A 27332-nucleotide genomic window follows, 5' to 3' on the forward strand; every position below is an offset into this window, starting at 1 on the left:
TCTGCACTGAAAATGTTAGCCTACTTCAGTAAAAGTTTGAAAATATTATTAAAACGTAAGTGTTATAAATACAAAAATAACCTGTGAATGTTAGTGTGAGGTGGAGCATCTTTTTTTCACTATTTCTGTTGTTGTTGTTGTTGTTGTTTTAACTGCAATTAATTGTTATTTTCGTTCTGGATTAATCTGATGGTTATTTCCTCAGTTAATTAATTAATTGTTGTGTTGAAAAGAAAAGACTTAAGTAAAGTACAAATACCTCAGATCTGAAGTTAAGTGCAGTACTTGAGTAAATAGCACTTTTTTTATTTACCGTGCTTTCTATCCCAGTGTGGCCCTTGTGGCTTCGCTGTTGAATGAACAAGCCTGCTGGGAGTAATATTTCACAAACACTGGCTCGTTTTTCCAACTCTTCAGAATCACATGGTGAAGTGCAATACAGTTTAATAAATGTCTGAGAGGAGGGTGTGGTGACTGGTGATCCTGCCAAAAGGAGCACAAAGAGCAGCACACAAAAGAAAAATTATGCACCCCTGTTTAAACAATGGCCAAATCCAGAGACCAGGTTATTTAGTGGTATTTATTTTTAACTTTTATCCTTTTAACCTTTTTAAACCTTACAGTATTAATTCATTTTTGACCTGTGTTGTGAAAAAAAGTGCAAAGTGCACAAATGTCTAAAAGTCCAGCATTCATGATTTTATTCAAGTAGAAGTACAACCCCGACTCCACAGCAGCTGGGAGGTAAAAACAGAAGTACGTCCGTCTTTCATTTCACAAAGTGAATTGTGGTCTTTTGTGGATTAATCTTTCATAACCAACTGTGACAGAACCTGTTTATCCCTCTCTGCTCCTGTCTCAGCTTGTCTGAACTGTGGTGCTGGCATCTGATTGAGAGTAAGCATGTATGTACAAAAAAACAACGAAGTGAGGGAAAATATTACATACTGCCGTTGTATTGTTTTCTGCTGTTGTACTGCACCGCAATGTATCCTACTTTACACACGAAAAGTGCTTATCAGACAGCAGGAGGATCCACTATTGGATCATTATAATTCATCAACTTGCAAACAAAGAAGATGGATCATTTTGACTGTCGCATCTCCTCTGAGGCTGATTTATAACAATGTATGTTGATTCCAATGATTTATGTAAAATGATGATTGTGATGATTTTATATAAAATATTGCTCTTCAAAGGAAATTCACTATAAGAGTCGTAGTGGAGTAAAAGGAAGCCTACACCGTTTCAAAATTAACGCAGCAGATTTGAAATATAAAATGTCAACAAATGAATGTACTCTAGTAAAGTACATGTACCTCAAACTTGTACTTGGAACTGGAGTAAACAGACTCATTTACTTCCCAGCAGCACCCATTCTGATCATACAGAACAAAACAATGGTGGAGAATTAAAGAGCTCAGGTCACGAAAGAAACTCAAGACGAAATAAAGATTTGTTCCACATGATGCTTTTTTTTTTATTGCAAATTAACTTTTTACATGAGTTGAAAATACAAGAGTAATTATTTTTCACTATACACACACACACTGCAACATATTTTAAGCCACAAGAGACATCAGACAAGCATTTTAAAACATGTACTCAAAACGGTATGGATTTACTAAAGAACCCAATATAACTTGTAGTCAGTATGTTGTGAAAATATCACATCTGACATCTAAGCTAGCTTTGCCAGAAGGGGAACTTTATATTCCCTCAATCGTGAGGTTTAAAGAAACTGCACATTCAGTTTTATGTAAGCACCTGAGAGCAGAGTGGACAGAGGAGCACTTGCTTTGGAAGAACAGTAAAAATGCATATTCAAGTCCTTGCATAGCACAGAAGTATAAAGTAGTAATGAACATTTGCTTCTAATTAGCCTGACTGGTTTATAGAAAGTGACATGTATAAAAATTTAAAAGACTACATTGTGATGAAAATCTGAAGCTGGGAAACAAGTCAAAGACTTTAATGCTAATTTAAGAATTTCAAATTTTAAAAATGTCTCTATAGTTATAACACGAAAGCAAAAAGAAAGAAAAAAGTCTCTGAATCACTGTGGTACAAATTATTGTAACAAAGACTACTTTTTTGCATAACATTCAGTTTTGATAGTTATGTGTCTCATTAAATCTGTCAACATCAGACTCACTTATTTACTTTAACCTTCTGTGAGGTTTCAAAAACCATTGTTGACTGAGTATAACTTTGATTCTTAACTATCACTGTTTTGAGAGTAGGTTACGTATGGTTATGCACACAAACGTGGTAATAAAAGGGGCTTCCAGGTGTCCCCAGCAACAAGATGAAAGAATAATTTGTTTTCTCTATGAGAGAATGTGTGACTATTTTGGTCGTGGATTTCATACACAGTTTGTTTGTGGTCTAATTTGTGTCACTTCAGGGGTCTTTGATGTGAAAAAGTTTGAGAACAGCTGCTGTAAAGAAACCAGACTCTTCAAGCATACTGAGTTTAAAACCGCAACTGTTGTGCCCCAGAGTCAAACAACAGTGTCGGGAAAAGGCACACTGAGAAAGCCAGAAGAGGCACGCAGATGATCAAAAGTGCAAACATTTTGATGTGTAGCAACACAGTTTTATAAATACACTCCCGCAGTGAGCTGTCAGATGACCTGGAGGGGAGCTGTGTCGAGATGTAGACTGCAGAGCTGCAGTCTCCAGAATGTAAATGACTTGGTAAACCGAGTGGATCGCTGGAGTAAAGGGGAATGTCCTGCAGTCACACTGTGTAATCAAGATCAGCATTCATCTTATTGTACATCTCATAAATAGCATCAACGGTGGCAGTGAAGTTGATGAGGAATTTTTTGATTTTTTCCACGCACTCCTCTTCCTTGACGTCCCGACCCTTGGACAGGGCCTTCAGGAAATCGGACTTATACGGAGCAGCGAACAGAGCCGCCTAAAAGAGCAAATACGAATGCTAAAAACATACACACCTTATGTATTTTATATGCATGTGCATCTCTCACACATGACTCACCTTGAAGAGCTGTTGCACAAACCAGCCATGATACTTTTTCAGGGCTACTTCATAGGCTTTGGTGACATTGACTCGAATGAGGTTTGGGTTGCATTCATCCTTTTCGCCATCCACCAGGCTCTGGAGGAGGACTTGAATAAAACGAAGACCCCTGGTTGACAAAGGAGACATGCACAGTGATTATGGTTGCAGACTGTGCAGTCAAATCTAATGAACTCACACAACTCAAAAATCTGACAGACCTGAAATGCACAATTTCTCAAACCTTTTTAACCACATAAGAGCCAACGTCGCTCCAACTTTAGGCCATTGCGCTCCATGCATTTCCTTCTCTGCCTCCAAAATCTGCTGGAGTGTCTTGAACCGTCCCGGGTTGGTATCATAAACTGCCTTGATTTTCTATCAAGTAAAACGGTACATCTTACTGTATTGCAATGTTACTCAGAAAAGTGAGGCTGAAGTGACAGATTTAACTCAACTTACTGTGATGTTACCAGATATGTCAGCCTTAATTGGTGCAAAAATCGTAGAGCCAAGGCAGTCTGAGAAGAAATATTTACAGAGGGTATGAATGAAAATTCAAGGAATGAAAACCTACACGTAAGTCATGTAAACAAAACTACCGGTCCATCAGAATATCAACACATTTGGAGCTTGTTATGGTGACCACTGTCCTCTATCAATGAACCAATGACGATGTAAATGTGAACACCGGACTTAATAACACTTCTGAATTGAAAGAAATTGTTGCAAATTTGCATAATTTGTAACTATAATTATCAAAAACACTTAATGTTTGAACTCAACTGCAACTGCAATTTTTTTTAAAGCACCTCTGAAATACATTGGATTTTCATTGGATTTCCAGGAGCCATAGCTGTCCACCATTCGTAAATAAACAATTTCATGCAGAAAACATCACTGAAAAGGTCATTATTACACTAAAATCTTGATATTTGCAAATACTTCTTTACATTAAACTGTGGTGCACCAAACTCGTAGTGCACCACACAAGCCAAAATCACAGACTTTCTGAATTACATGGACATTTTTTTTTTCAAAATGATGAAATTGTGCAGATAAATTACATTACATTTGAATGTTTTAGGTTCTTTTTTTAGTTTATATTATGTATGATACATACATAGCAGATAGGAAAAAACTGTATATGTGATGTAGATAAACATTGTGTAAACAACATTTTACCTAAATTCTGACCTACACAAGACAAACTTAAAGAGCGACTTAACAAAAGTCCAAAAAGCTGTGTTTTGCTGTCCCCACCCTGTTGCACCTGCACCACATCAAACAGTGATGTCACAGGGTCCTGGAGTACACATGTACATCACTGAAGCGAGGTCAGAGGTTACACCACCAGAGTTCATCAAAAACAAGATTTTCATTTGGGTGGTAAGTTAATTTTTATGTAGAATACTGAAACACTGGCCCACAATAACACTACAATGTAAAACAAATCTGCCTCGATTAGGAACATCATCACAGTATTATCATAAGGTGTCCTTCAATTAGTCTACTACAGGACGTGAGTATTTGGTGACAGGATAATGAAGAGTGAGACATCCAGACTCCTGACCACACATGGCTCCTGGCTGACCTACTGACACAACAGACAGCTTTCAGCTTCTGAGCCGTTAGAGGAAACTACTCATGACAAAATCCGCTCCATTGTGTCCATGTGATGCACGGCCACAACAATGATGGCAACGTATCTTGTTTCAGCGAGATTCACATTTTGTATTGCTCTCTTTATATCTTTTCCACTCTCTTCACAAGATTTTGTTACAAAGACACAGTGCCTCTGGAGGCAAGAGGCAATTCATCATCTCTCTGAAAAGTAACAGAGAGCAAGTAACAAGAATTAGTAGCAAACAGGGTCATTTGTTAGATAGATAGATAGATAGATAGATAGATAGATAGATAGATACTTTATTGATCCCGAGGGAACTTCAAGAAATTTGTTCAGTTCTTGGCTCTTTAAACACACACAGATCTCCATCTTTTCAGGATGGAGTTGGACAGAGTTTACTGATGTCACAAAACTACATGAAATACATAAAATAGAACAATAAAAATACGAGTTGTCCTGCTAAAACAGGACAGTCAGGAAATACAGACCTGAAGAGCTCTAATAAAGCAAAATAGTTTAAAACACCTGTGCAGGACTTTAGTAGCTTGTAGGAAAGTTGGCCAGTCAATTTGTGGGTCAGGAAAAACAATAGTGACAAGGAGGAAAGAGTTTAATATCGACATCTGACTTGGTTCCTCTCAAGGGTTTCACGTGGCAAATTCAATAGAAGACCTTTGGCATATTAATACAGAATGAAGTTGCACAAAGATGCCCTGGTGCACCATGCCGCCAGTGAATGGGCAAGGGGAACTCAATACCGTACTAATCAATTTTCACAACTTAAAATCCAGGCCAGTCGATTAAATTATGCATGCAAAAGGATTGTGGACAGCTTGATTGAGAGAAACACGATCCAAAAAAGATTATCATTTGGAAAAAGGACAACTCTTCAACTCTTAGGTTTAATAGAAGAGTTGTAACAGATTTCCCTCACAGCAAGTTTTGTGTTTGAAGTTGAAGAAACCCCACATGAAGAAGCTTTGATGGTGGAAAACAGGTCTATTGCAGGATAAATCATGCAATTGTGTGTAACCCATTTAACACTCTGCAGGCTTGGATTATGCTGTACTATGAGCCCACATGTTTAAAACTAATACTGCTTTAACTGTGCTAAAGGCACAGTCTCTGACAGGTAAAACATAACAAGTCTTTCACATTTATTTCCACAATCCAGAAATGTCAAAGGGGCCTACATGGTCTCTGCAGTGTCACACTGTGGAAACTTCACTTACCAAAGAACGGTGGAAGGTATGACACAGCCTCCAGAAACGGTCTTGTTTCCACCTGTCTGTCAGCTGGCAGCTGTCTAAACTGGTGCTCCATTAACAGAGCCATCTCTCAGGTCCAAACACACTCTTACCTCTGAAACGATAGCAAACAAGCTGTCAACCTTCCACTGCAGATTTACAGCGACACCAAAGAAGAAGCTGTGTGTGTGTGTGTGTGTGTGTGTGTGTGTGTCACACCCCACTTCAAGACAGCACACACACACACACACTGTGAGTCAAGCAGTCCTTCATTCAGCCCATTCACTGCTTTAGTCACCTACACTGAACTCAGACCGTGGTGCAGTATTCAGCTGACGGCTCGTGTGGTGGACTCGTTACTGATAGATCCGGGTCATCGCAGCCTGTCGGGTAAAAAGGTCGATAAACGGCGCTTAGACAGAAGTCCAGAAGAAACACAGGAGCGGCAGCTGATGTGCTCTGATCAGCTGACACTAGTCCTCCTTTAATCACACATGCTGCTTTACTGCCAACTAATGGAGTTTTCTGGAATATCTCAAAGTGTATAGATGCATTAGACTGTCGGTAGCCTGATAATCAGATTGTCCATTTATTTGGATGTATTATCAAATATGAATTTAGTTATTATTTCATTCTATTGTAATAATTTTAAATAATTCTAAAAAAATGTTGTCCAGATGATCTATTATTGAATAATAATAATAACAATAACAATAACAATAATAATAATAATAATAATAATAATAATAATAATATGGTCCGCGTACTCACTTAGTCCTACAAAACCAGCACCTTTTACGTGTCTGATTGGAGACTCAACTGTAAACTCGTTTGACTCCAGTCAACTCAGACTAACCTTTTAGTTTAAGTGATGATTTTAAGTGAATGATTATAAAAGTCATTTAAGCTGTCCCATAAGTTGTTAATCGTCACGGATCACAAAATAGGACTTATGGTGCTTTAGAAAAGAAACAGATGTGAGAAGAAGAAGAAAATACCCTTCGTTTTTTTTAGACGAGTAAGCAATTTTGACCTGTGCGGCATCCCGTAGCGTGGGAGTAACTAGGAAGTGTAACGGTAACTATGGAGAGTCTGAAACAGGGGGATTGAATAAAAGCGATTTTTCTGTGTAGAAACACTACACGTCGACTGATTTTAACAAAGATTAAGAGAAGGCAATTCACTTTACCTCTGGAAGGGTAAGTAATTGTTATTTATCGAGCTATGAAGGTCCTCGACTGCTACGTGCGTGTTGCTGCGCACTATTCATATTGTTTTGATTTTCCATATTTCCTTCAACGTGCTTAAATATTAAATATTACATGGCCAACCACACCAATAACATCAGAAAAAGCACAAAAGTAGCTGAGTACTCTCTGTATTTTGTGTGAATGAGGCGCATTTGGCGTCGTCGGCTGAGCGGTCTCACATTTACAGTTTTATAGGCAAGGTTCGACAAGCTGGCCACGTAAGTAGCTCTTGTCCGGTTAGTCGAGCATAAAACAAGCAGCGTTAGTTAGGATTAGCGTGAGGTGGTTACAGCCTATGAGGTTTGTTTATTCTGATTCAGGTCTATGGCTCTGCCGACCTTCTCGGCCCATGTGCCAAGCCGGTCCCGGGTGCTGGCCTCTCAGCTGGCCCGGCAGCGGGAGCAGGAGGCCCGGTGGCGGCAGCAGTGGGAGCTACATGCTCAGTACTTCAGAGAGCAGAGTGTCCGCGGCCAGAGGCAGGCGGCGTGGAGCTCCCGTCACTCCTACCAGCAGAGGTAATTTCATCCACCATAGCTGCTCATAATCTGTTACCACATGATTTCATCTAAGACTTAAGAAAGATAAGAGATCTCAGTAACAGCTTGTTCGTGTTTTTTTCATCTTCACGCACATGATTAATAGATCTAATTAATATAAGGGGTACGTAGGGGGCTTCTGCACTATTTTTTTATACCGTTTCTCTTGCACTGAGATTTCTTGGAAAGCTCTGTAAGTAATTATGCCATACATATAAGTCCTTTGTATTACAAAAGTGAAGAAAAAAATGGTCACAAATTTAAAAGAGGCAGTGATTCACAAAGCTCCAGCAAATTATAGCTTATGTAGGCAGCAAAGAAATCAGTTGGCTTGATTTTTTCCTCGTGTAGGTGTAGGTGTAGTTCCTCGTGCATTCCTGTACAATATACTGTATGAGGTGAGAGACTGTAAATACATGTAATCAGTTCTGTTTTAGATGTACAATGCATTGTTGTTTGAGGTATGGTTGGGCAGGCTTACAGTACAGCCTTGCTGTTTGTCTGCTAATAAGAAATGGGGAACATTTCCAAGTGCTGACAAAATGTACATTGCTTTCATGAATACAAAGTCACTGCTGCTTTTATTTGTTTGCTGATTATACTGCAGTTGTATTTTTATGTTCCCTTAAATTTATTTATTGTCCATAAATGTGTGGTGTTATAGTATGTGTCTGTGTGTGTTTTATGAGCAGACAAATGGCCCGAGAAAGACAACATAAATCTATTTTTGCACTGTTTTGTCAGTATGTCAGCATACCATAAACAGAGACTGAAGGAGGAAAAGGTGGCCAGACTGGAGCAGCGCAGGAGTCGGCTCAGGGCCATGCTTCAAGAGGAGCAAAACCGGCTGGAGGCAGAGCTCAGGGAATTGGTTCCTGACAGGAACACATTGGCAAGTCAGCTGGTGCAAAAAACTGAAGAGCTCCGTACAGCGAGGGAGGAAAGAAGAAAAAAGGTTGGATGTTTCTGTTTCAGTAAAGTATCATGATGTGCTTTTGTCAGTACACAACATTTATTGTTTCTCTTTTTTATCCCTAGCTTGCACAAGAGCTGCTGAGGGAACACTGGAAGAAAAACAACCCAGAGTTGCGAGAGGTAGCCACCTTAAAATGTTCATGCAAAAGTGACATGTTGCCAAACCTCCTACCTCAAAGTGTGACTGTTTATACAGTGAAAAATGGGCCTTGGGAATCTTGTGACCACTCTTAACGTCTGACGAAGAAAGAAAAAGGACACTTTTTGTCAAGACATCCACTTGATCTGGAAACTGATCGGGCTCGTGATGCGGATATTCCATGACTTTTTCGTTAACCTGAGTCCAGTGTTGACTTAAGAGAAAAAATGTTCTGGTATCCTTTCCGCCGAGTGTCGTGTTCATCGGTATCTCTGTCTTGTCTATGTCACTACTTGCTCTTTTAATCTGTCCACAGGTCGAGTCTGCATTACATAAAGATCACGTTGTCAGCCAATGGCAGGAGCAGATATCTGAGAAGAAGCAGGTAAGACATTCATCACAGCTGTCAGATAAAACAGTTAAGCTTCACTCAAGTGTTTTTTGTTTAAAAAACATCCATCTAAAAGAAGTGATTTTGACCATTAGGTCCTGAATTTGTGTACGTTCAGTTTTACTGAAACCAGATTAACAGAAAAATTGCCTCATGACCTGAATCATCACCTCAATCAAGCCACTGATGATCCATAGGACCCACAAGTCATTAAACTTTGTCATTATCCTTTTACATGACTAATTATTTATGTTACAAATCAATTGTTAATTAAATGGTGCTTGTGTCATCTGTGAGTACAGTATCAAGTCTGAAATCTACTCAGCACAATTCCTTCAACCTGGTACATTATTGAGAAAGTTTGGACACCTACTGTAAGTGATCCATCTCTCTGAACATGTAGCAAGAAGTGGCCGAACAGGAGGAGAAGAGACGCTTTGAAAATGAGTACAAGAGGACCCGAAAAGAAGCTCTGGAGAGGATGAAGCAAGAAGAGGAGAAAAAGAACGAAGAGGAGCGGAAGTGGATGGAAGAACTTTGCAAACAGATGGAAGAACTGAAGATTAGGGAAGAGGAGGTATTAAAAACTTGAATAAAGTATTTATACTGCGAAAACAGTATAAATTTGTTAAGCTTTTTTTTCTCTCTCTCTTCAGGCAACTCGTCTAAAGAAGGAGCAAGAGGCTCTGCTGGTCAAGCAGTGGGAGCTGGAGAAGATAGAGCAGGAAAGGAGAAAGGTGGAAGAGAGGCGAAAGAAGTCGGAGATAGGGTAAGAAAAGCTCTTTCTGCAGATGACCAATCACAAGAAAGATGATACTTCACTCCGATGAGGCATTTGGTTCACTGGATTTGTGTTCCACCAGGCATTTCTTGATTCGGCAGTATCGTACTCAGCTGAAGCGGAGAGCCCAGCAAATACAAGAGGAATTGGTTTGTCTACTTCACCCTGTTTTCACACAGTTTATTTTTCTACATGTAATCCGACTTGCATGGCTTTCACACCTACCTTGAATTCAAGGAGGCCGACCGTAAGATCCTGGCAGCCTTGTTGGAAGGGGAGCAGGAGGACAGGCGGATGGAGACCACGCGAAGGGAAAGGGCCATCGCTGACGCTGCCTGGATGAAACGTGTGGTTGAAGAGCAGCTTCAGTTGGAACAGGAGAGGGAAGCTCAGTTTGACATCCTACACAGGTGAGCACCAAGAGTCATTAAACTCACTCTGCAGGGAGGGACCCCTGCTTCTCCTCAAACACAAACCAACGTATCTCATCCATTTTAGAGAAGAAGCTCAGCATGTTTGGGAGAAACGGGAGGCACAGTGGGAGAAGGAGAGGAAAGCCAGAGAACGGCTTATGCGAGAGGTGAATTGATTTCAAACCAAAATGAAACTTTATATGAGTGTAATTTTTTTAAAAAAATGCAACTATTGAACTACAGCTCTCCTTTCTCCTTCTTGGCAAGGTGCTTGCGGGGAGACAGCAGCAGCTGGAGCTGAAGATGCAGAAAAACCGCGAGGCTCAGGAGGAGTCCCTGAGGAGACGAGAAGAGCTGATCCAGGAGCTGGAGCTGGAGAGAGAGACCAGACGCCAGGAGAGGGAGCAAGACGAGGGCCGTAGGACAGCACGGATGCAAGAGATAAATGCTCAGGTTAGCACTAGCACTGTCTATAGTATTATTTAGGACTGAAGGAAACCTGGTCCTAGTTTCTAATACAGTTTTTATCATAATGCCACAATCATCCAAACCTGCGTTGTCTTATAAATGTTTCCATGCCTCATGCGCACAGCGTCTCCCTGTTGTGGGGGGGTTTCTGTTGTGGGGCAATTGCTGTAGGTTATGTAAATAATATTTTCCTAATTAATGATTATTTCACCCACATGTACTATTAACCAGAGTGATCATTTCTATGACCCCAGCTTGCCTGCTCTGTGGACTGTAATCCATGCATAACTTTTTCATTTGGAGTTATTGATGAGTCAGAGGATTGATAGACAGCAGAGGCAGAGGGTGCATAGGCCAAAGACCACATTCCTGGCCCTCTGCAAAATAGTGTAATACATGAACAGCAATGCACCAGGTGTAAGCAGACCTGGGTTTTGCTCAGATTATGCCATGGACATCAAAAGGGAGTTGGACACACCCGATACTTGTGCCATCCACTTTTGCAGGTGGAGCAGAAACGCCAAGAGCAGTGGGAGGAGCAGTGCAGGATAGAGCAGGAGGAGGAGGAGGACAGGGAGGCCCTTCAAATCCAGGAGGAGGAGCTGAGGCAGGAGATGCAGAGGATGGCCAAGAAAGGATACCAGGAGAAGGTAAAAGCTGAAAATCAAGCTGCAGGAAATTGATGATCCCAAATGTTCATATTCCAAGTTCCAAAAGTGCTCTTTAGCATTAAATTATGCTTGAAACGGTCTCTTTCAGATTCACAGCAGACCTCGATCAGCCTGGACATGAGCAACCAGCAAGACTGAAATCTTATTTTTACTAACACTCATGTGCCCATATGTAAATAGATGTTCCTGGTGTCCATACTTGTTATAAAGAGATTCAATCAAGTTAGTGATGGGGACGCAGTCTTTATACCCTAACATAACCAAGCCTTTCAAACTTCATCAAAACAAGTTTGAGTCTTTTAGAGCAAAATTCCCTCCCTTTGCTCCTTTTTCTCACCTCTGGACTCCGTTTACTTGCTGAGCCAGAGAAGAACAACACTGCAGCCCAAACTCTTTAACACAAGCAGAGTTTGGAAGATATTTTTGGAAATCTTCAGAAGACACACACTTGATTTGAATCACTCTAAGTTCTCCACATGTGGGCATGTGACTATTGTTTTAAGACAGATTTGGAAAAAAATGTCTCTTTTAATGAAGACTGAAACATTCATGTAGGTCATCTTGATGTAAATAAGGTTTGCATGTGTAGAAAATAATTGATGGATTTTTTTTTTTTGCACTTTTAGAGCTGTATATTTTCTATCCTGAATTTGTAGATTGTTTTCAATAAAACAAGTAAAACAAATAATTTCAGTATTTTGTATTTAGACAACAAAAAGTACAACATGAGTAATACAAAGTCCGGCAAAACACTGCAGGTTTTAATTATAAATTAAGTTTATTTAGAAAATAATTATTTTTCTGTGCAACTTAACAGCTGCATCACATACATCCCTGCACTCCAGTCAGGTACAGAGAGGGACATTACCTTAATCAGATTTCAAAAAGACAATGAACTCTGAAACACTCAGTGAGGATGAATGTTGGGTTGCAGTTATACAGGAAACGCTTGCCGTTCTATCCCATTTGTCGCACATTAAATACAAAACTAGCAGCAACAGAACAGAGCACAAAACACATGGACATAAATACAGTATGGCTATTAGCTCTGAATAACATCACCAACACTGCAATGGCACACAAGACCGCAGAATACGATGCTGCGTGGAGCCTGTTAGAAACACCAAATCATTTTAACTTAATACAACATCTTGGCGCTGGTGAAGAATATAACTTGGCCCCTGAACAAGAGTTATTTGCATTCACTGGCTTGACAAATGGGCATACATAAATAGCTGCAATAAGTGCACTGCAGACCAGATTACTTGGACAGGGGACAAACTATATAAATAGCTTCTTCGATTGCAACAAACGTTAGCTTTGTAGAGCTACAGGGTGTGCATAAATGAAGTCTACGAACATTTAAAAGGAAGTTGGCTAAATGGTCAGTTTGTTTTTGGAGATAGAACTTTACAGTATGACAATGCTTGCACAGTGCAATTCATGAGAGGAAGCTCCTTTAGCTACAAGAACGACAGCAAAAGCATTCAGTGACAGGATTTATGAGTCATTTATGGCTTTTCAGCATCCATGTCTGTCTTTGGACTGATAACATTAACTGATAGCTCCATGTGGATTTACTGTAGTGTGCTTAATTCTTCCTCTCAATAAAAAGGTATATACATTATGGACTTATGGATTAAAGATTATAGGTATGTGACTAAGGGATAGTTTTACTCTAATTGTCAAAGAGTAACTTCAAAAAACATGAGTTCCCAGGATAGCTAGCTGCTGTAACACGATTTGTTGTTGTTTTGGTGGTTGTTGTTCTTTTATCTCAAGACAAATTGTGCTATTACAACAACTTGGTATCCATAAGTAAACTTTCTGATTGTTTTTGTCCTTAATGCTCAGATTTTGTCCAGAGTTGGCTTTAAATATTGTCAATACTTATTCATAAATAAAAAAACAATGCATGCATATACCACAAATACAAAAAAAACAACAAAGAAATCATTAAAAATACAGTATATATAAGAACAAAACTGAGATGCTGATGGCTTTGCAGCCTTGTAAGTGCTCTTAGTTGGTATTCTCCTTCGTTGTGATGGTTACAAGCTGCTTGGCCGCCTTGGCAATGTCATAAGCACATTGGATGACCTGCTGGGTGACCAGCTGCATGTCCGGTCCCGGGCAGCCCTCTGAAGGCACCGCCTTCCTGCACTCGCTCTGAAGCCGGTACGCGCTGGAGGTCAACAAGCGCAGAGAGCCTCTCACAGTCTCCGAGCGTGGCTTCTGCAGAGGAAGGTTAAAATATCTTACTCATTTCTGCAAAGACAGGCGGTTTACCGCACATCCTTGAGAACCACACTGACCTCTGACAGCCCTGGACTCAAACTGGTCTGAACCTACTTTGGTTTGTCTTCCATACTGTTTTAATATACTCATACAGAACTGAGAATATGTTTAACACACAACATAATACATCAGGAATTGCCACAACTGAAAATATTGATGTATTTGGACCTCAGTGTATTTGTACTTTGAAAGTAACAAATAGAAAACTATCTCACCTTTCTGTCAAAGTAACACACATTAAAACTTGTTTCCATACCTTGGGAAAGAGGGCAGCCATTTCTGTTACAGCCACATGTATTCTTTCTGAGCAGGGAATGAAGCTGTGAGGAGAATAAATTTGTCAATCAGTTCAACATCATAAATTTATTGGCATTATAATAAATATCTGCTAAACAAAAGCTTTTACATGCAAGGCAACTTACAGAGTAAGGTGCTATATAGTATTCACAACACACCGTGCGTTATCATCTTCAACACAACATGCTATTGAATGGACATTTTTAACAATCTAAGTTGAAGACACTTTTATTCTACATCATAATTTATGTAGTAAAGATTATGGCGACACAGCAGGAACAACCATCATCCTGCAAAATGTGTTAGATCAAATACAATGAGTTCTAAAAACACTAAAAATGTTAAAAAAAATGAAATAAGTCACGTTTTAAACTGAACACATCAAAGACGAAGAGATAGCTTGTTAGCAGGTGAGACGGCAGGAGGGAGATGAGGCAGAAACTGCGTGAGGGAGAGGAAAATTAAACTGTGCCTGGGAGGCAGGGACAGAGGCCAGAGTACCAGGAGGTGGGGTCAGGGGACCGGAGGCTGAGCGGCTGAAGGGGAGGGGGAGCCTTCTCAGCCCAGGGCACCAGAGTGCTGAAACATCCCAGGCTGTGCCTGAGCCGACGCACACCTTCGCGTTCACATGGTCTGCTGACAGGGGTGAGGGACGGGGACGCCGAAAGAACATCATAACAGCGGAGCAGAGTGGAAGTAGAATGAGGGGGAAGAGTGAAGATAGCAGACAAAAAGGGGAAATGATAGGAGATAAACGCAACCAAACATAACAGAATAATGATGAATGTGAGAGTGACTTAAAAATAAAGGAAAGGAAATGGAAGAAGTGATGATCCTGACAAAGATCCTTTTCTATTCAGATTCTGACCTGTCATGTTTGTTCTCCTGAGCAGCTCGCAGCAGCTCCTGGATATTCTTGGTGATCTGCTCAGTTTTGCGGATGACGTCCTCCGTGCTGGGAAGAGTGGGGTCCGACTCCATTTCCAGATCATCCAGCTCAGGGATAGAGCTGCCCTCCAGCCAGCCACTGGTCCTCAGCCTCGCTCTTCTGCAAGAACTGCAAAGGGAAATTCACAGGAAATCAGGTACTACTGCCAAAATCCCTGCGTACTGTTTTTACTCAAAAGGCAGCACATTATTTCATTTCATCAAGGCGTCTTGTTGCCTCATAGTAGTGGATGGCGCTCTTACCCTGAATCATCCATCTCAGAGTCATTGAATGTGTTGTCATAGTCACTTTCTGGCATGCTGCTTTGCTTCTCTAATTTTGAGGCCTAGAAGGAAGAGATAAGGCAAAAATGTGTCTCGTGCAAGATGTCCCACGTCTGATGATATAAACCAGAAACATCTGTTGTGAAATCAACAATTCCAAATGCTGCATGTCAAATTCATCAATCAAGGACAAACAGATATTGTAAAAATTATGCCTTTCTGTTTGCTGTGTGTCAAACAGGAATATAAACAAGTGAAAGTGATGCAGATGGTTGAACGAAACGAGCCAACAAAGCTATGAAGCAAGAGCACATAATCAATTTAAAGCATTCAATACAGGATTAGTGAAACAGATTATGCAGAATTCACATCTGAGATTATTCACATCAGTATGACAGAATCACTAATCGTGACTTTCTTGCTTGGGATTTTCCTGATCTTCTTGGATCACTGGAGTGACTGTGATCATCATCAAATGTGACAATACTTTAATTTAGAAAACTTCCGAACTCCTGAAATAAGGATGGATTGCTGACAAATAAAAAAGTCAATACTAATAACAAGCTATGCTGGGCTAGAAATATTACATCAAAACCATGACACACAAGCTTAGCTTATTAACCAAACTAAAGGGAAGTAGAGCTCAGAGTGTCTTTGTATGATGAGGGGAAGTCAAGGTTCAGATGAGTTTACGAATCAAGCTCAGTCACACAGAACACAACTCTCAAGCGTTTCACACCAAGTAGAAATTCTTTACAAACAAAATCCTATCCTGTGCAGTGCAGATTGTGAAACGCATAAGCTTGCCTCAGGAAGTGTGGTTTGCACATACATGTTTAGATGAATCTTTATTCTGCTTTACCAGCAGGTACAGATTTTCAGACTATAAATACCAGCAATTTGTCTGTCTACTGGTGGAAGTGAAAGCATGCTTTTGAAAGCCTGCTGTGCAATATGGCCAAGCATTTGTTAGAGACAAGGTCTGCAAAAAGGCCTGTCTTGATCCTGACAGCGTTTGAAATGAAAAACAGTTCTACAACTCATGAGATATAAAATAAACATTTAAAAAGCCAATTCACAAAGTACTCGATTTGTTTCCCTTCTTTTTACAGACTGGTGGTTATTTTATAAAAATGCTCACAAATTTTGCACAAAAAAACTTTTGGAGCAAAATAAGAAAGCATTTAAATTAGCGAGTGCTGCATCGCAAGCGCACCTTTCTGCTCAACGTTCAGTGGCCAAGCGGAGGTTTTGCCTTTGCAAAACCACCCAATTCCACTTGTTTAGCTTCGCCATGAGGATGAAGCTGATGAAGGCAAGTATCTGATGGTGAGGGCAGTTGGTGGAGGGGTGGCTCATGCAGCAGGGCAGAAAAGGAGCAGCATATAGGAGGACAAAAGGCAAGTGAGGCAAGGGGAGGAGGTAGGAATGGTAAAGGGCTCCGAGTGGCTTTGCTCTGTCCCACAAGACGTGGGCCCAGTGAGGATGTACTTAACCTTTTGAACGCTTTCGTCCTTCGACCAAGACAGGGTGGATGGAAATGAGGGGAGGGATGAAGAGGTGGTCACAAAAGCTCCCCTTTCATTCTAAAGACAGGGTTCAAATCACATTTTAAGGACACAGATTCCTTAAATTAAAAGAGGACTGTTCAGTTCTGTTCAGACTGTTCTGTACAAAATAAAAAGTGAGATGAATTGTCCCAAAAGACTCCTCAAGCCAGTTGTGGTTTCATCAGATACTGTATGTTGGGAATGGAGTTGATGGAAAACTATATCTGTGCGATGACCATGACCATTAAGTTCAGGATTAGAAATTTCTATTCTTTGAGATGACTGAACTTAAGATAAATCAGTGCTGTGAGAAAGAGCTGTGTTGTTTTCACAGATCACAACCACGTCCTTTCAAAGCTCAGCGTCCTGGAAAAGAAAATATGATTGGAGAGCAGGGGAGTTAATCCATTGAGAGCAAAGTACCAGAAAACTATGATTCATAGGCTCAAATTCAGCTGCACAAATATGGGAATCAAAGGGGGAATTGAAACAGATGAGAAGATTGTGAGTTTGTGAAATTATCATGCATTACAAAAACACAGAGTATTTGTATGGTAGTTTTAATGCTTCATCAACATAAAACACAGTACAAACCTACAAAGAATGTCAGAATCAGAACAGCATCTCCTTGAGTGTACAACTACGTTTTGTCTGACAAACAAACAGCACCCCAGTACACAACATATAAATGCAGGATAATGACTCATGTAATACTAATGAACATGTAATTCAGAAACGATGAGATATGACTGGCTGTGTCTAAACGCACGGCGTGGTGCTTTTTGATGACTCGTGTTTGATGCTGCAAAAAACTGTCCAGTGGCAAATGAGGAAGGGAAAACATTTTTAAAAAATGGTAGAGAGGAAGGTTTGCAGACAGGGTGAAGACATGTGGGAAAGTCGTGGAAACAGAGCAGTAAAGAGGAAATGGCAAAGGAGAGCAGGGAACAGGTCTTACTTACATGAGGTGGGAAGGGTTGCAGGGTGGGGATACCCTCCTCTGGGTAGGGAGTTTCCCCTTTAGGGAGATAGGGCCTCAAGCCTGAGCCGGTCTCATACATAGACATGGGCCGACTGGCCCGCGCAGACTGCCGGCGTTTCAGGGCTGAGGGGCTGGAGGGGTCAGGATAGTCTGAACCGCTGGGGATCTGATAGATATTGGTTGTGACCTGCCGCCTGAGAGAGGTGTTCTCGCTTTGCAGAGATTGTAGCTGGAAGAGATGGTCAGCAACACACTAAGAGGTGCTCTCAGCAAAGCAAGCTTTGTTCCCTGTTCTGATCCGATTTATCTTTAAAGCATAACATGTCAGCCTTTATCAAACTGTTTCTCAAAATACTCACATTATACTTGGACAGCCTGCTACTGTCAGCCAAAGTTCTGCCATCGGGCAGGAATAAAGCACATCTTTGAAAGTATCGGACTATAAAATTTGAGAATCTACTCTTTGAATCTTTGTTATTCCCATGATATATAAAAATCAGTCAATATTTGGATATTGCTCTTGATCACCAATTTAACAAAAATGAAGCTGCTTCAACGACTTCAAGAATGTCTTGGCTAAAATATAATTGACTCCATCACTATCAAACTGACATTAAATGTGATCGTTACTGAACCTCCTAAAATCATAGGAACAACATGAATTTTGCTTTGCGAGGGATTTTCTCTTGGTCTGAAAAATGCAAAGCAAGTGATAAGAAAGCAGAAGATTGCTGGGTAGGTAAGCAACACAGGAGCAGTTCATATGAAGGATGTAGCCACAGTACAGACGGACTGAATTCAAGAATTATGGGAAGACAAGAGGCATCCAAGAATGAACAAAATCAGGAAGATTTTGTCAAGGATTCAACAGTTTGTGAAGGGAAAAAAAACAGCCTTAATTAATAAAACAACCTGCATTTAGTAAAAAGCAGTAAATCTTGTGTGTGGTTTAGTTTCTAACCACTGATTGAGTGACAATGTTGAGTTAAGGCTGTCATTCCAATTAAAGCTAAAAGAACTATATTCATAATATGGTGTGCATCTCCTCTGACTACTGCAATACGTCTTCACAAGCCCCATATCTTCCCTATCATCTTCATCTGAATGTGGTCTTCTTAGATAATCTGTTCAACCATGAGCTACCACAACACCACATTACATCATCAAAAACAATACAATACGCTACAGTGCTGTACCTCTGCTGCAGGGGAGTGTCGCAAATGACCTCGTGTGCCCTCGTGAGTCACACAAACACAATCATAAGAGCAACAAATGATCTGCATGCTCCTTTCAAACAGCCAAATTAAAGCAATTTTAACATAAAAAAAATAACTTTAAGCTTCAACATGCTTGGAACATCTGTGGCCAAAGGTGATCGTTTTCAGAATAGTCTGGGTTGAGTTGATTGCATACACTTTCACATCTATAAATCAGCACTTTGCTGTCACACAGTAACAGTATTTCAGGTTTATATCAGCTCCTTTCTCTGGAGTCTCTTATGAAATGTGACCACTTAAACAAACATGTCAAACAACAAACCACATGTGCTAAAGGAAATCATCCAAAAACATTCTATGCAGTAAACACAATATGTGATGAAGCAAGGCACACATACAATTTCAGTTAGTCACTATGTACTATGAAGGGATTAAAAAACACTGTCAAATTACTTCATGCTTTTTCTTAAAACATGCTTGTTAGTAACATTAGACAGCTTAGCTTTAATTCTATATATTACAAAAAGAGGGACAAAACTGTTTTGTTGTTAACCGAAGTGAGGGTGCATTTCTTCCTTCTCAAATCCAGAAACAAACAAATGACCAAAAAAAGAAAAAGAAAGAAATTTCCAGTTTACATTCAAGCTTAGAAATTGAACATGCTGGCCAAAACAGAGGGTGGACCAGCAGGGCCTCACAGCAGCTTTATCTTGCAACAGAGCACTCGTGTTCAGATAGCTCGGCCCTCATTTACGACCCCCAGGCTGGACCTCCGTGCCAGAGAGCGATCGCGCTGCTGACCACTGTGGCCCCCCCTCAGTCCGGCACCTGGTGTTAGTGATCTTATTGGTGCAGCGCGGTGGATACCTTTTTCTGCATCAGCCTCAGCTCCTCACTCAGGTTGCTGTTGGCTTTCATGAGGTGCTGGATCTTGGCTTCAGAGGCAGAGAGCGCGTTTTTCACCTCCATGTATTCATGCATAGTAATCGGGCCATCTGAGAGGTCAGAGTCCAGGCTCTGTTGGAGAGAGGGATTCAAAAGGTAAAGACAACTAGAGAGTGAGAAAGACAGACTGTGTCTTTCAGGGTTTTCATTTGTAAAAAGTGACACCACGATACCTTGGTCCGATCTCCTTTGCTCGAGGGGAGCTCTTGATCTGTATCCTCATCGGAGGCCACACTGTCGTAATCTGGCTGGTCGTTGTCCTGGCTGTCACTACAATGTCTGACAGCCACACTCTTCAAGAAAAATTCAACATTATCTGGAATAAAGGGACACAGAGTGGAAGAGTTACTGTCTATCTGTGCTACACCTCAGAGTCCATAAGGTGTCCAAATGAAGTAACAATAAGATGCTGACCTTTGGGACTGGCTATTAAATTCCCTTGCTGTCTGCGCTTAGCATCACTTAATATGTCAATCACAAGAGTTGCAAATTCATGTGCGTTAAATCTTGCAAGCTTCTGTCGTCCCTAAACGAGAAGAACAAAGACACTTCAGCGACAATCGAACATCCAAGCAAATATGCGCAGCAGGAAACAATAAAGCGTTTGGATGGGAGCTCCGTAAGGCCGACTCACCTGGTTTCGTGTTGATGAGTACTCTGGATTCACCGGAAGGAAAGGCACCACGGTGGTCTCCGTAACCAGGGTGCTGTGATTCTGTGTAGCCAACCACACTACAAATAAATGGATGAGAATGACCCCAATGGGGTTCAGTTTAGGGATAAGTACAGCTGCAACACCGACGGGGCTTTTCAAGCATCAGACAGAGAGACAACACAACTTATACTGGATAATTTCACACTACCTGCATCGGTCTCTCGTCTGTCCACCTCGTCGTACACATCCATGGCCAGCTCCTCAAATAAATGATTACTTAGCTGCACGAAAATTAGGAAATGACACATCATCAGTCTTAAGACAAAGGGAGTGAAGAGGGCTCAGCACAGTGGCTCTGCAAGAATACTCACAGACTGCAGTTTCTTCTTCGCTGCCTTGGCCAGTTCTGATAAATCTAAACTGCTGCAAACAGACAACAACTTTTCATAAACATGTGCAGATGAATCGTTAGGTCGACGTAATGCACATTTCGTTCTGAGAAGTACTTACATGTTCCTTATGCAAGAGAGAGCAAGGAAAAAGATCAAATTTATCATTTAAAGTGGAAAGAGCACAATGACTGTTCAACAGTGGCTGCTCTGCTTGTTTGCAACTAAGAGTTGAAAGCGAGTGTTGTTTGGGACTATTGTTTGCAGCATTTTGAGCATGTCAGCTACTTCACTGGGTCTGTTTCCTCTTACACAGTTAACAGATGCTGCAGCAATCTGAACAGCGTGTCCAAACAGGTCCCACCACCGCCTCGCTCGACTCGCTTTGTAGCTCCATTCAAGTTAAACCCATTCACTCAGACACGCATTAATTCACAGACAAATCACTTAATATCCACTCGCATCATGTCAACTTTAAGCCTGCGCTCTCTTACCTGTCAGCCATCTGCGGTACAATGAAGTGCTGGCCATTTTTATGATCTGAAAGGAACAAGAATGCTCTGGATGACTGCCAACAACAACATCGATGCTTGAAAACATTTCTATTAAACATGAGTTAGTTATATCACAAGCACATTTAATACTATGAGCAGTTGTTTTTATCTACTTTAAAATCCACACAGGTGACTTCTATCGTCAGGTAGGTGGATTTTCAGCCGCTCCTCAGTCACTCAGTGTAACACCTTATTTGCAATGTCAAATGGATCTTTCACTTAAACAGCAAATGCATGTATTCTTTGACACATTTCTTTGTGAACATCTGGGTATCTCGCTCGCTCCCTGCTTACCTGGTTTTCTCCCACACAGGTAGAAAGCAAGTCGATCAGTTAGCTCGTACTGAACTTCCACCAATCTATCCGCCAGCTCATGATGGCCAGCTTCCCTACAAAAGGACGTGTTAAAACACTATGTAACACTTCAAAGGGTCAGAGTTTTCAATTATAAACGATCACTGAAAAAAGTCTAACCTTGCAAAGTCGATGGGAGTTTTGCCATTGCTGTCAGGAGCTCCAGGATCTGCCCCATAAACAGTTAACAGTTCAGCCTGAGATACTTGTCCTGCCTTTGCAGCTACATGCAAGGGAGTGTTCCCTTTTTCCTAGAGGAGAGGTTGAATAACGTGACAAGTGACATGACAATATGATGTCAAATCAACAAGAACAGTAAAGATGAAAAGTCTGGTTTTTTAATGTAGCTGGTGATTCTTACTGGGTGAAAGAAATTAGCTTGTGCTCCCAGTGACAGCAACCGCAAACAAGTCTCCAGATTCCCTGTGCGAACACTTGAGTGAAGTTGCTGGGGGGAGAACAACAAACTATTACTATCAATTGATAAAGCAACACAAGAAGTCTTTGTTTCCATTTTCTCCTCACCTTGCTTAAATCCTTGGATGTCAAGCTGTCATCCTCCCGGCAAGGCATGCGATGGACAAACGCCAGCATTTGATATTTGGCTTTTATAAACTCTGATTTGTTTGGACTTTTGGGACAACACGAAACACGGAGGTTCAGAAAGAAACAGGCAACTGATGAGTCAGTGGCACATGATGAATATGGAAGTTCAACAATTAATTATTATTTTTTATTAAATTAACATCTAGTGAATGCAAATGACTCACTGCAGTTTGTCCTGAGGGTTGGCCTTGCGTTTTCCACTGATCACAGACGCAGGGTCCAGGAGAGAGTGCTCCCATATTGAATTTGCTCCATTGCTGTATAATGTTTGAACCATCTAGGTTGAAAAAAAAGAAAAATACCTCTAAAATGTGTCCCATTGATTTAGATTGTAGAACGCTGACAACCTGTCAACATCCCCCTTCCTGAATTTTCTTTTTCAGGAGAAAATCAGTACAACTCAGTGGTGACAGATTAATCTTGAGCACGAATTTAAAACTGCAGTGTTACAAATTGTGCACCAGGATAACATGATCTCCTGGCATCTTAGAAGACACTATTCAACGACTGGGAACTCATAAACTACAAAAAAAGACAAACATTTAATTTGCAGACAATATGCGGCTTTACAGAGGTTGATAAAAATATATATTTTTCCTGTATGGGGTTGTTACCTGTAGCTGCGTGGGAGGCCAGGGTGTGTGCGTCAGGTGGCGGACTTGTGAGCTGTGTCTGCCCAGACTTCGATGAACGCTGCAGCACTCATCGCAAATCAACACGCCCCTGTTCACCGAGGCCCAGCGAGGTTCTGAGAGGGAAGGAAAACAAAAAAAAAAGAAAACACAAAGTGAAAATCCTGACACTTGCAGAGATGTGAATCACAATGGATAAGAGATGTCATTCAGAGAGCAGCTATAAGCACAATGTTGTATCCCACAGCTCTTGTAGGTTTGTATCAGCTCTAGCTTTATCTGTAGATAGAGAAGTCTGAGTCAGTTAGAAAGGCATCAGATATCATCTCCTCTCCTTACATTCAGTAACATTCAGTGATATACTACTGGAGCTCTTGGCACCCCACTTCTCTGTTCTTCGCTGACTTGAGTCCGGACCAAGAGAAACTCTTAGTTATGGTGTCATAGCTATTAAAAACAGATGCTTAATGGCTACGGCGAGACATATTCCAAAGCTTTTGTTTTCGTCAACAATTCTCCAAAAAGACCTAAACCAACAATTAATAAAACCTTCTAATAAGTAGTGTCTGTGTAGCCAGTAATGTCTTTAAAAGACATAATTGAGAACAAAACCTATTGGTTGTAGCATCATTAAATGGACTATGCCATCGCCGCTAATTTTGAGTCAATCCCACAAACACAGTCCTGTTGTGGGAAAGTCAGTAAAACACCTTTGGAGTTTTACTGACTGACTGCCGCAGACAGGAAGCGAAATGCAGAAAGTCCTGAGAGACCAACAGATAAATTGTGGTGTGAGTGGTTAAGGTCTTTTCATGAGATCCTTTAACAGTAAGGAAAATAAAGAATGGTGCCAAATAAAGAAGTGCTTTGCTCAGACCATTGAAGCACCATTTAGGCTAAAGTAACATGAATACAACACTTAACACATTAACACAGTATAGTGCACAAATATTTCAGGTGGCTTTCAGACCACATGCAGACAAACACAATACAACAAGAAGAAAGAAAGAAAGAAAGAAAGATCCCTGCAGGCAATTACTCGGATAATGATAATCAGCATTTAAGGACTTTTTGGCTCATGATTAAGGTGATACATTGTCTAAAAAGGAAGTGAGGTCTAGCAGTTGTAAGTTGAAGTACCTCGACCTTATTGTTGAGTAACAGCACAGCTTCCTCTTTCAAAACACAGTCAAAAATGACAGACAAATGTTATCAAGAATTTTACTGCAACATATTCAGGAAATACACGGTGTTAGGAACGGAGACAGAGCGCACTTACAAGATACAGTATACACTGTGACCAAAATAACTACTTAACCTCAACCTATGCGGCTGACTTCACTTGTGTCACAGGGCTGTGCTGTCTGCAGTTCATACCAACACCAAAAATACTGTAAATTCACATGATTCACTCTGATAGCCAATAAACTGTTAAGCAGACCGAGTGTCTGGCACTCTGACAGGACAGACAGTGACAACCGTCTTAGCAACAGCTGAGGTGTAGGACGAACAGCTGCAGGGGTTGCTTGTCACATTCTGGCACCTGGTACCCCAGTTTTCTGAGTCTCCTCCTAACTTACTCTCCTCCACCAAGACCTGAGAGATGGTGCTGACATGCCTCTTTCCTCAACAAGTGCTGCTAAATTTAATACCACATCTTGAAACTCTAAAAATATTCACACCTAACAACTGGTAACAGTTGTGCGGAAGGGCAAGCTGCTGCAGAGACCTGAGGAGTTTAACTATGCACAATGCTACAACTTGAGCAATGATGAATAATTACCATATTTGTTGTTTTTCTTTCTTTGTTTGTTTTACTTGTTTTTACTGTGGCTTAGGCAATTAATCCAAGCAAGGATTTATTTTTAGTATTGTCTGGACTATTTTTAAAAATAATTCAGATTCTACTCTTACAGTATATCACGTACAATACATTGTGCTGCTGTTCTGCACTGAAAGCATGCGGCCTTCTCACTCAGCATCCTGTTTTGCTTCCTGTGCCTGCTGAAAAACATCACGTCATTTCTATATAAATGTACCTCACACAATGCAACTGCCACACTCGTTCAGATTCCATTGAAATGTTTGACTACAAAAGCTTAATTCCATTTCCTCTCATCCCCAGTACAAAGTAAAAATCAGGTAGAAGATGCTGGTATTGGTCTGATGTCTTAAGAGGGACATGGGATTAAGTTGTCTTCAATATTTCATCTGGACTAACAAATCTGTCACTGCCTCCAATCACAGTAGACAATACAGCAACTACTTCAATCTGACATCTGATTTTAGACTTTAGATCTGGGCTTAGGATGTCAGTTAATGTCAGTTTCAAAAAATGTATATTTTTTTTATTTAATTGGCAGGATCAGTGATGGAACAATCCATTAACTGTCCTTTCATTCAGTCATTCCTCATCAACAAAGTTAATTAAGATCAGTTTTTCATTTACAACATGGGCTTCTGTTTGACCACCGACATCTCTGGGTGGTGTAGAAAAAAGCACGATGACAGGAGACCACTGTGCCCACGGACTTTTTCTGAATGGTGCCCTCTTCCTTGTTAGACTTCAAACATGACAGAGTTGGCAGAGCAGTTTCCTGCTCATCTGAGATAAGATTTCATAAGGAGGGAGTACATTTCGAATTTGCTGGAAACGTCTGCAAGTCAGACATTATTTCCAATATAGATATTTTAGATAGAATTACACTGACATATATCAAAAAGGTCTCGCTGATTACAGTTCAGCTTCCTCAGCATCCTCAGTTATGACCAAAACGTTAGTGACCCGTCAACAAAACCAACAACTTGTCCAGTCTAGACAACAGTGCAGCCCCGCATATCTAACTAACTGTAAAAGAAAGCAGCGTGGGCCAGCACCGATAATCTGATTGAACACATTAGGGTGAAGTGCAAGGCTTTGGATTACCAAACGTCAGTGAATTAATAACGGCTAACAGCATAACACTGCAGGGAAGAACTGAATTTGCTTACCTGGAAGACTGCAATCAGCGCAGAGTTCGGTGTTTCGAAGGCGTTTAGACATCCTTTGATTCAAGAGGAAATCCTATGTAAACTGAGCTGGCTATTATGTCCGTTATGTTATGCTAACCATTGATTACTCTGTGCGGATTCCTTCCGCGTTAGCTAGACGCTAATTAAAAACAATCCAAACAACGACCTACTGCTTCATTCAGCTGTTGCTAGCCGTTTCGTTTTGGCTAGCGCGTGCGTTCCAACCATTATAACGTCAACCCACACGAGTAAGGTACAACACTGCTTGCCCGCAACTTGGCTGACTTAGCACCTGATTAGCTAACTAGCCCACTTGGTAGTTTACTCTTCAGTCTGATAGACAGTGGGACTATAGAGCTAGAGCATTCCCAGTGGCAGCTGCGATTGTGACCTACTCTATTATGGGACACTATGCTCAGGGCTACGACTCTCAGGAAGTAAACTTCTCCCTTGCTTCATAGAAATAACGTCTCACTGATTTGACCCTTGTATGCGTAAAATCCCAACCATAGTCCAGATTTTTACGACTGTAAAAACAATGTGCTGCATTCAAAACCTAAATTTCCCAAATTGTGGTTAGTTGAGTTAAACACAAGCATTTGGGCGGTACACGACCTGGGAGACGTAGCTGAGGGCAACTAAACACAGTTTCAGAAGTCGGAAGGTGAGTTTGATCTATGCACCTTGGTGACACGGCAGGAAAGTACATCTCGCAGATAAGCGACGTTCGTCGCGAGTCCATGCCAATGCCGTGTATTTACATAAAACAGCAACAACACAATAATTTTTTGTGTTATACAATTAGGGTCAGCCTTGATATAGCATGGATCAGTACACTTTAAAACTATATTTTCGCAGAACAGCAACAGGCACCACGTAAGCAAGCACAGGTCAATAAAGCAAACAGCTATGAGGTTCCACGTTACATACACGTTATCTAATATCATCCGTGATTAACATACTTTAAAACTACCAAATATCGTTTGTATTTCTGTTACATTGTAGTACGCTGGTGGTAAAGTTTCAGATTTTCACCCCCCCACACCGTTCCTCCAGAAAACGTAAAGGAGCCGATCTCATTTCGAATTTATGGCCATAACAAT

At 40.8% G+C, this 27332-nt stretch overlaps 3 protein-coding genes across 9 annotated transcripts; 1 reads left to right on the forward strand and 2 right to left on the reverse strand.

Moving 5' to 3' along the window:
- Window positions 1–1455: 1455 nt before the first annotated feature.
- On the reverse strand, window positions 1456–6365 carry gltpa (glycolipid transfer protein a). Of its 2 annotated transcripts, none has more exons than XM_046387348.1 (6): window positions 6205–6365; window positions 5888–6017; window positions 3491–3549; window positions 3273–3406; window positions 3008–3158; window positions 1456–2926 (listed from the first exon to the last, which is right to left on the reverse strand). In XM_046387348.1, the coding sequence occupies exons 2-6, from the start codon at window positions 5988–5990 to the stop codon at window positions 2744–2746; spliced, it is 630 nt and encodes a 209-aa protein (XP_046243304.1). In that variant the 5' UTR covers window positions 5991–6017; window positions 6205–6365; the 3' UTR covers window positions 1456–2743. The 2 variants fall into 2 exon arrangements, with proteins under 2 accessions (XP_046243304.1, XP_046243305.1); XM_046387349.1 differs by having other exon boundaries at window positions 6201–6365.
- A 576-nt stretch (window positions 6366–6941) lies between these two features.
- On the forward strand, window positions 6942–12142 carry LOC124058283 (trichoplein, keratin filament binding). The gene is made up of 13 exons (XM_046387357.1): window positions 6942–7101; window positions 7473–7667; window positions 8433–8643; window positions 8727–8783; window positions 9119–9187; window positions 9597–9770; window positions 9850–9962; window positions 10057–10123; window positions 10212–10384; window positions 10473–10554; window positions 10655–10840; window positions 11362–11505; window positions 11615–12142. The coding sequence occupies exons 2-13, from the start codon at window positions 7477–7479 to the stop codon at window positions 11645–11647; spliced, it is 1500 nt and encodes a 499-aa protein (XP_046243313.1). The 5' UTR covers window positions 6942–7101; window positions 7473–7476; the 3' UTR covers window positions 11648–12142.
- git2a (G protein-coupled receptor kinase interacting ArfGAP 2a) lies at window positions 12016–26875 on the reverse strand. 6 transcript variants are annotated; one of them, XM_046387351.1, is made up of 20 exons: window positions 26209–26875; window positions 23200–23333; window positions 22750–22862; window positions 22505–22610; window positions 22341–22427; window positions 22100–22230; window positions 21920–22014; window positions 21566–21611; window positions 21054–21102; window positions 20891–20963; window positions 20662–20759; window positions 20442–20553; window positions 20201–20343; window positions 19950–20099; window positions 17846–18094; window positions 16830–16919; window positions 15313–15395; window positions 14990–15178; window positions 14081–14144; window positions 12016–13761 (listed from the first exon to the last, which is right to left on the reverse strand). In XM_046387351.1, the coding sequence occupies exons 1-20, from the start codon at window positions 26258–26260 to the stop codon at window positions 13549–13551; spliced, it is 2277 nt and encodes a 758-aa protein (XP_046243307.1). In that variant the 5' UTR covers window positions 26261–26875; the 3' UTR covers window positions 12016–13548. The 6 variants fall into 6 exon arrangements, with proteins under 6 accessions (XP_046243307.1, XP_046243312.1, XP_046243306.1 ...); XM_046387356.1 differs by lacking the exon at window positions 16830–16919 and adding an exon at window positions 14623–14757 and having other exon boundaries at window positions 21054–21105; XM_046387350.1 differs by having other exon boundaries at window positions 21054–21105; window positions 26209–26873.
- Window positions 26876–27332: the final 457 nt, after the last annotated feature.

The sequence above is a fragment of the Scatophagus argus genome, chromosome 4 (genome assembly GCF_020382885.2).
Source record: "Scatophagus argus isolate fScaArg1 chromosome 4, fScaArg1.pri, whole genome shotgun sequence".
Taxonomy (NCBI): Eukaryota; Metazoa; Chordata; class Actinopteri; family Scatophagidae; genus Scatophagus; species Scatophagus argus.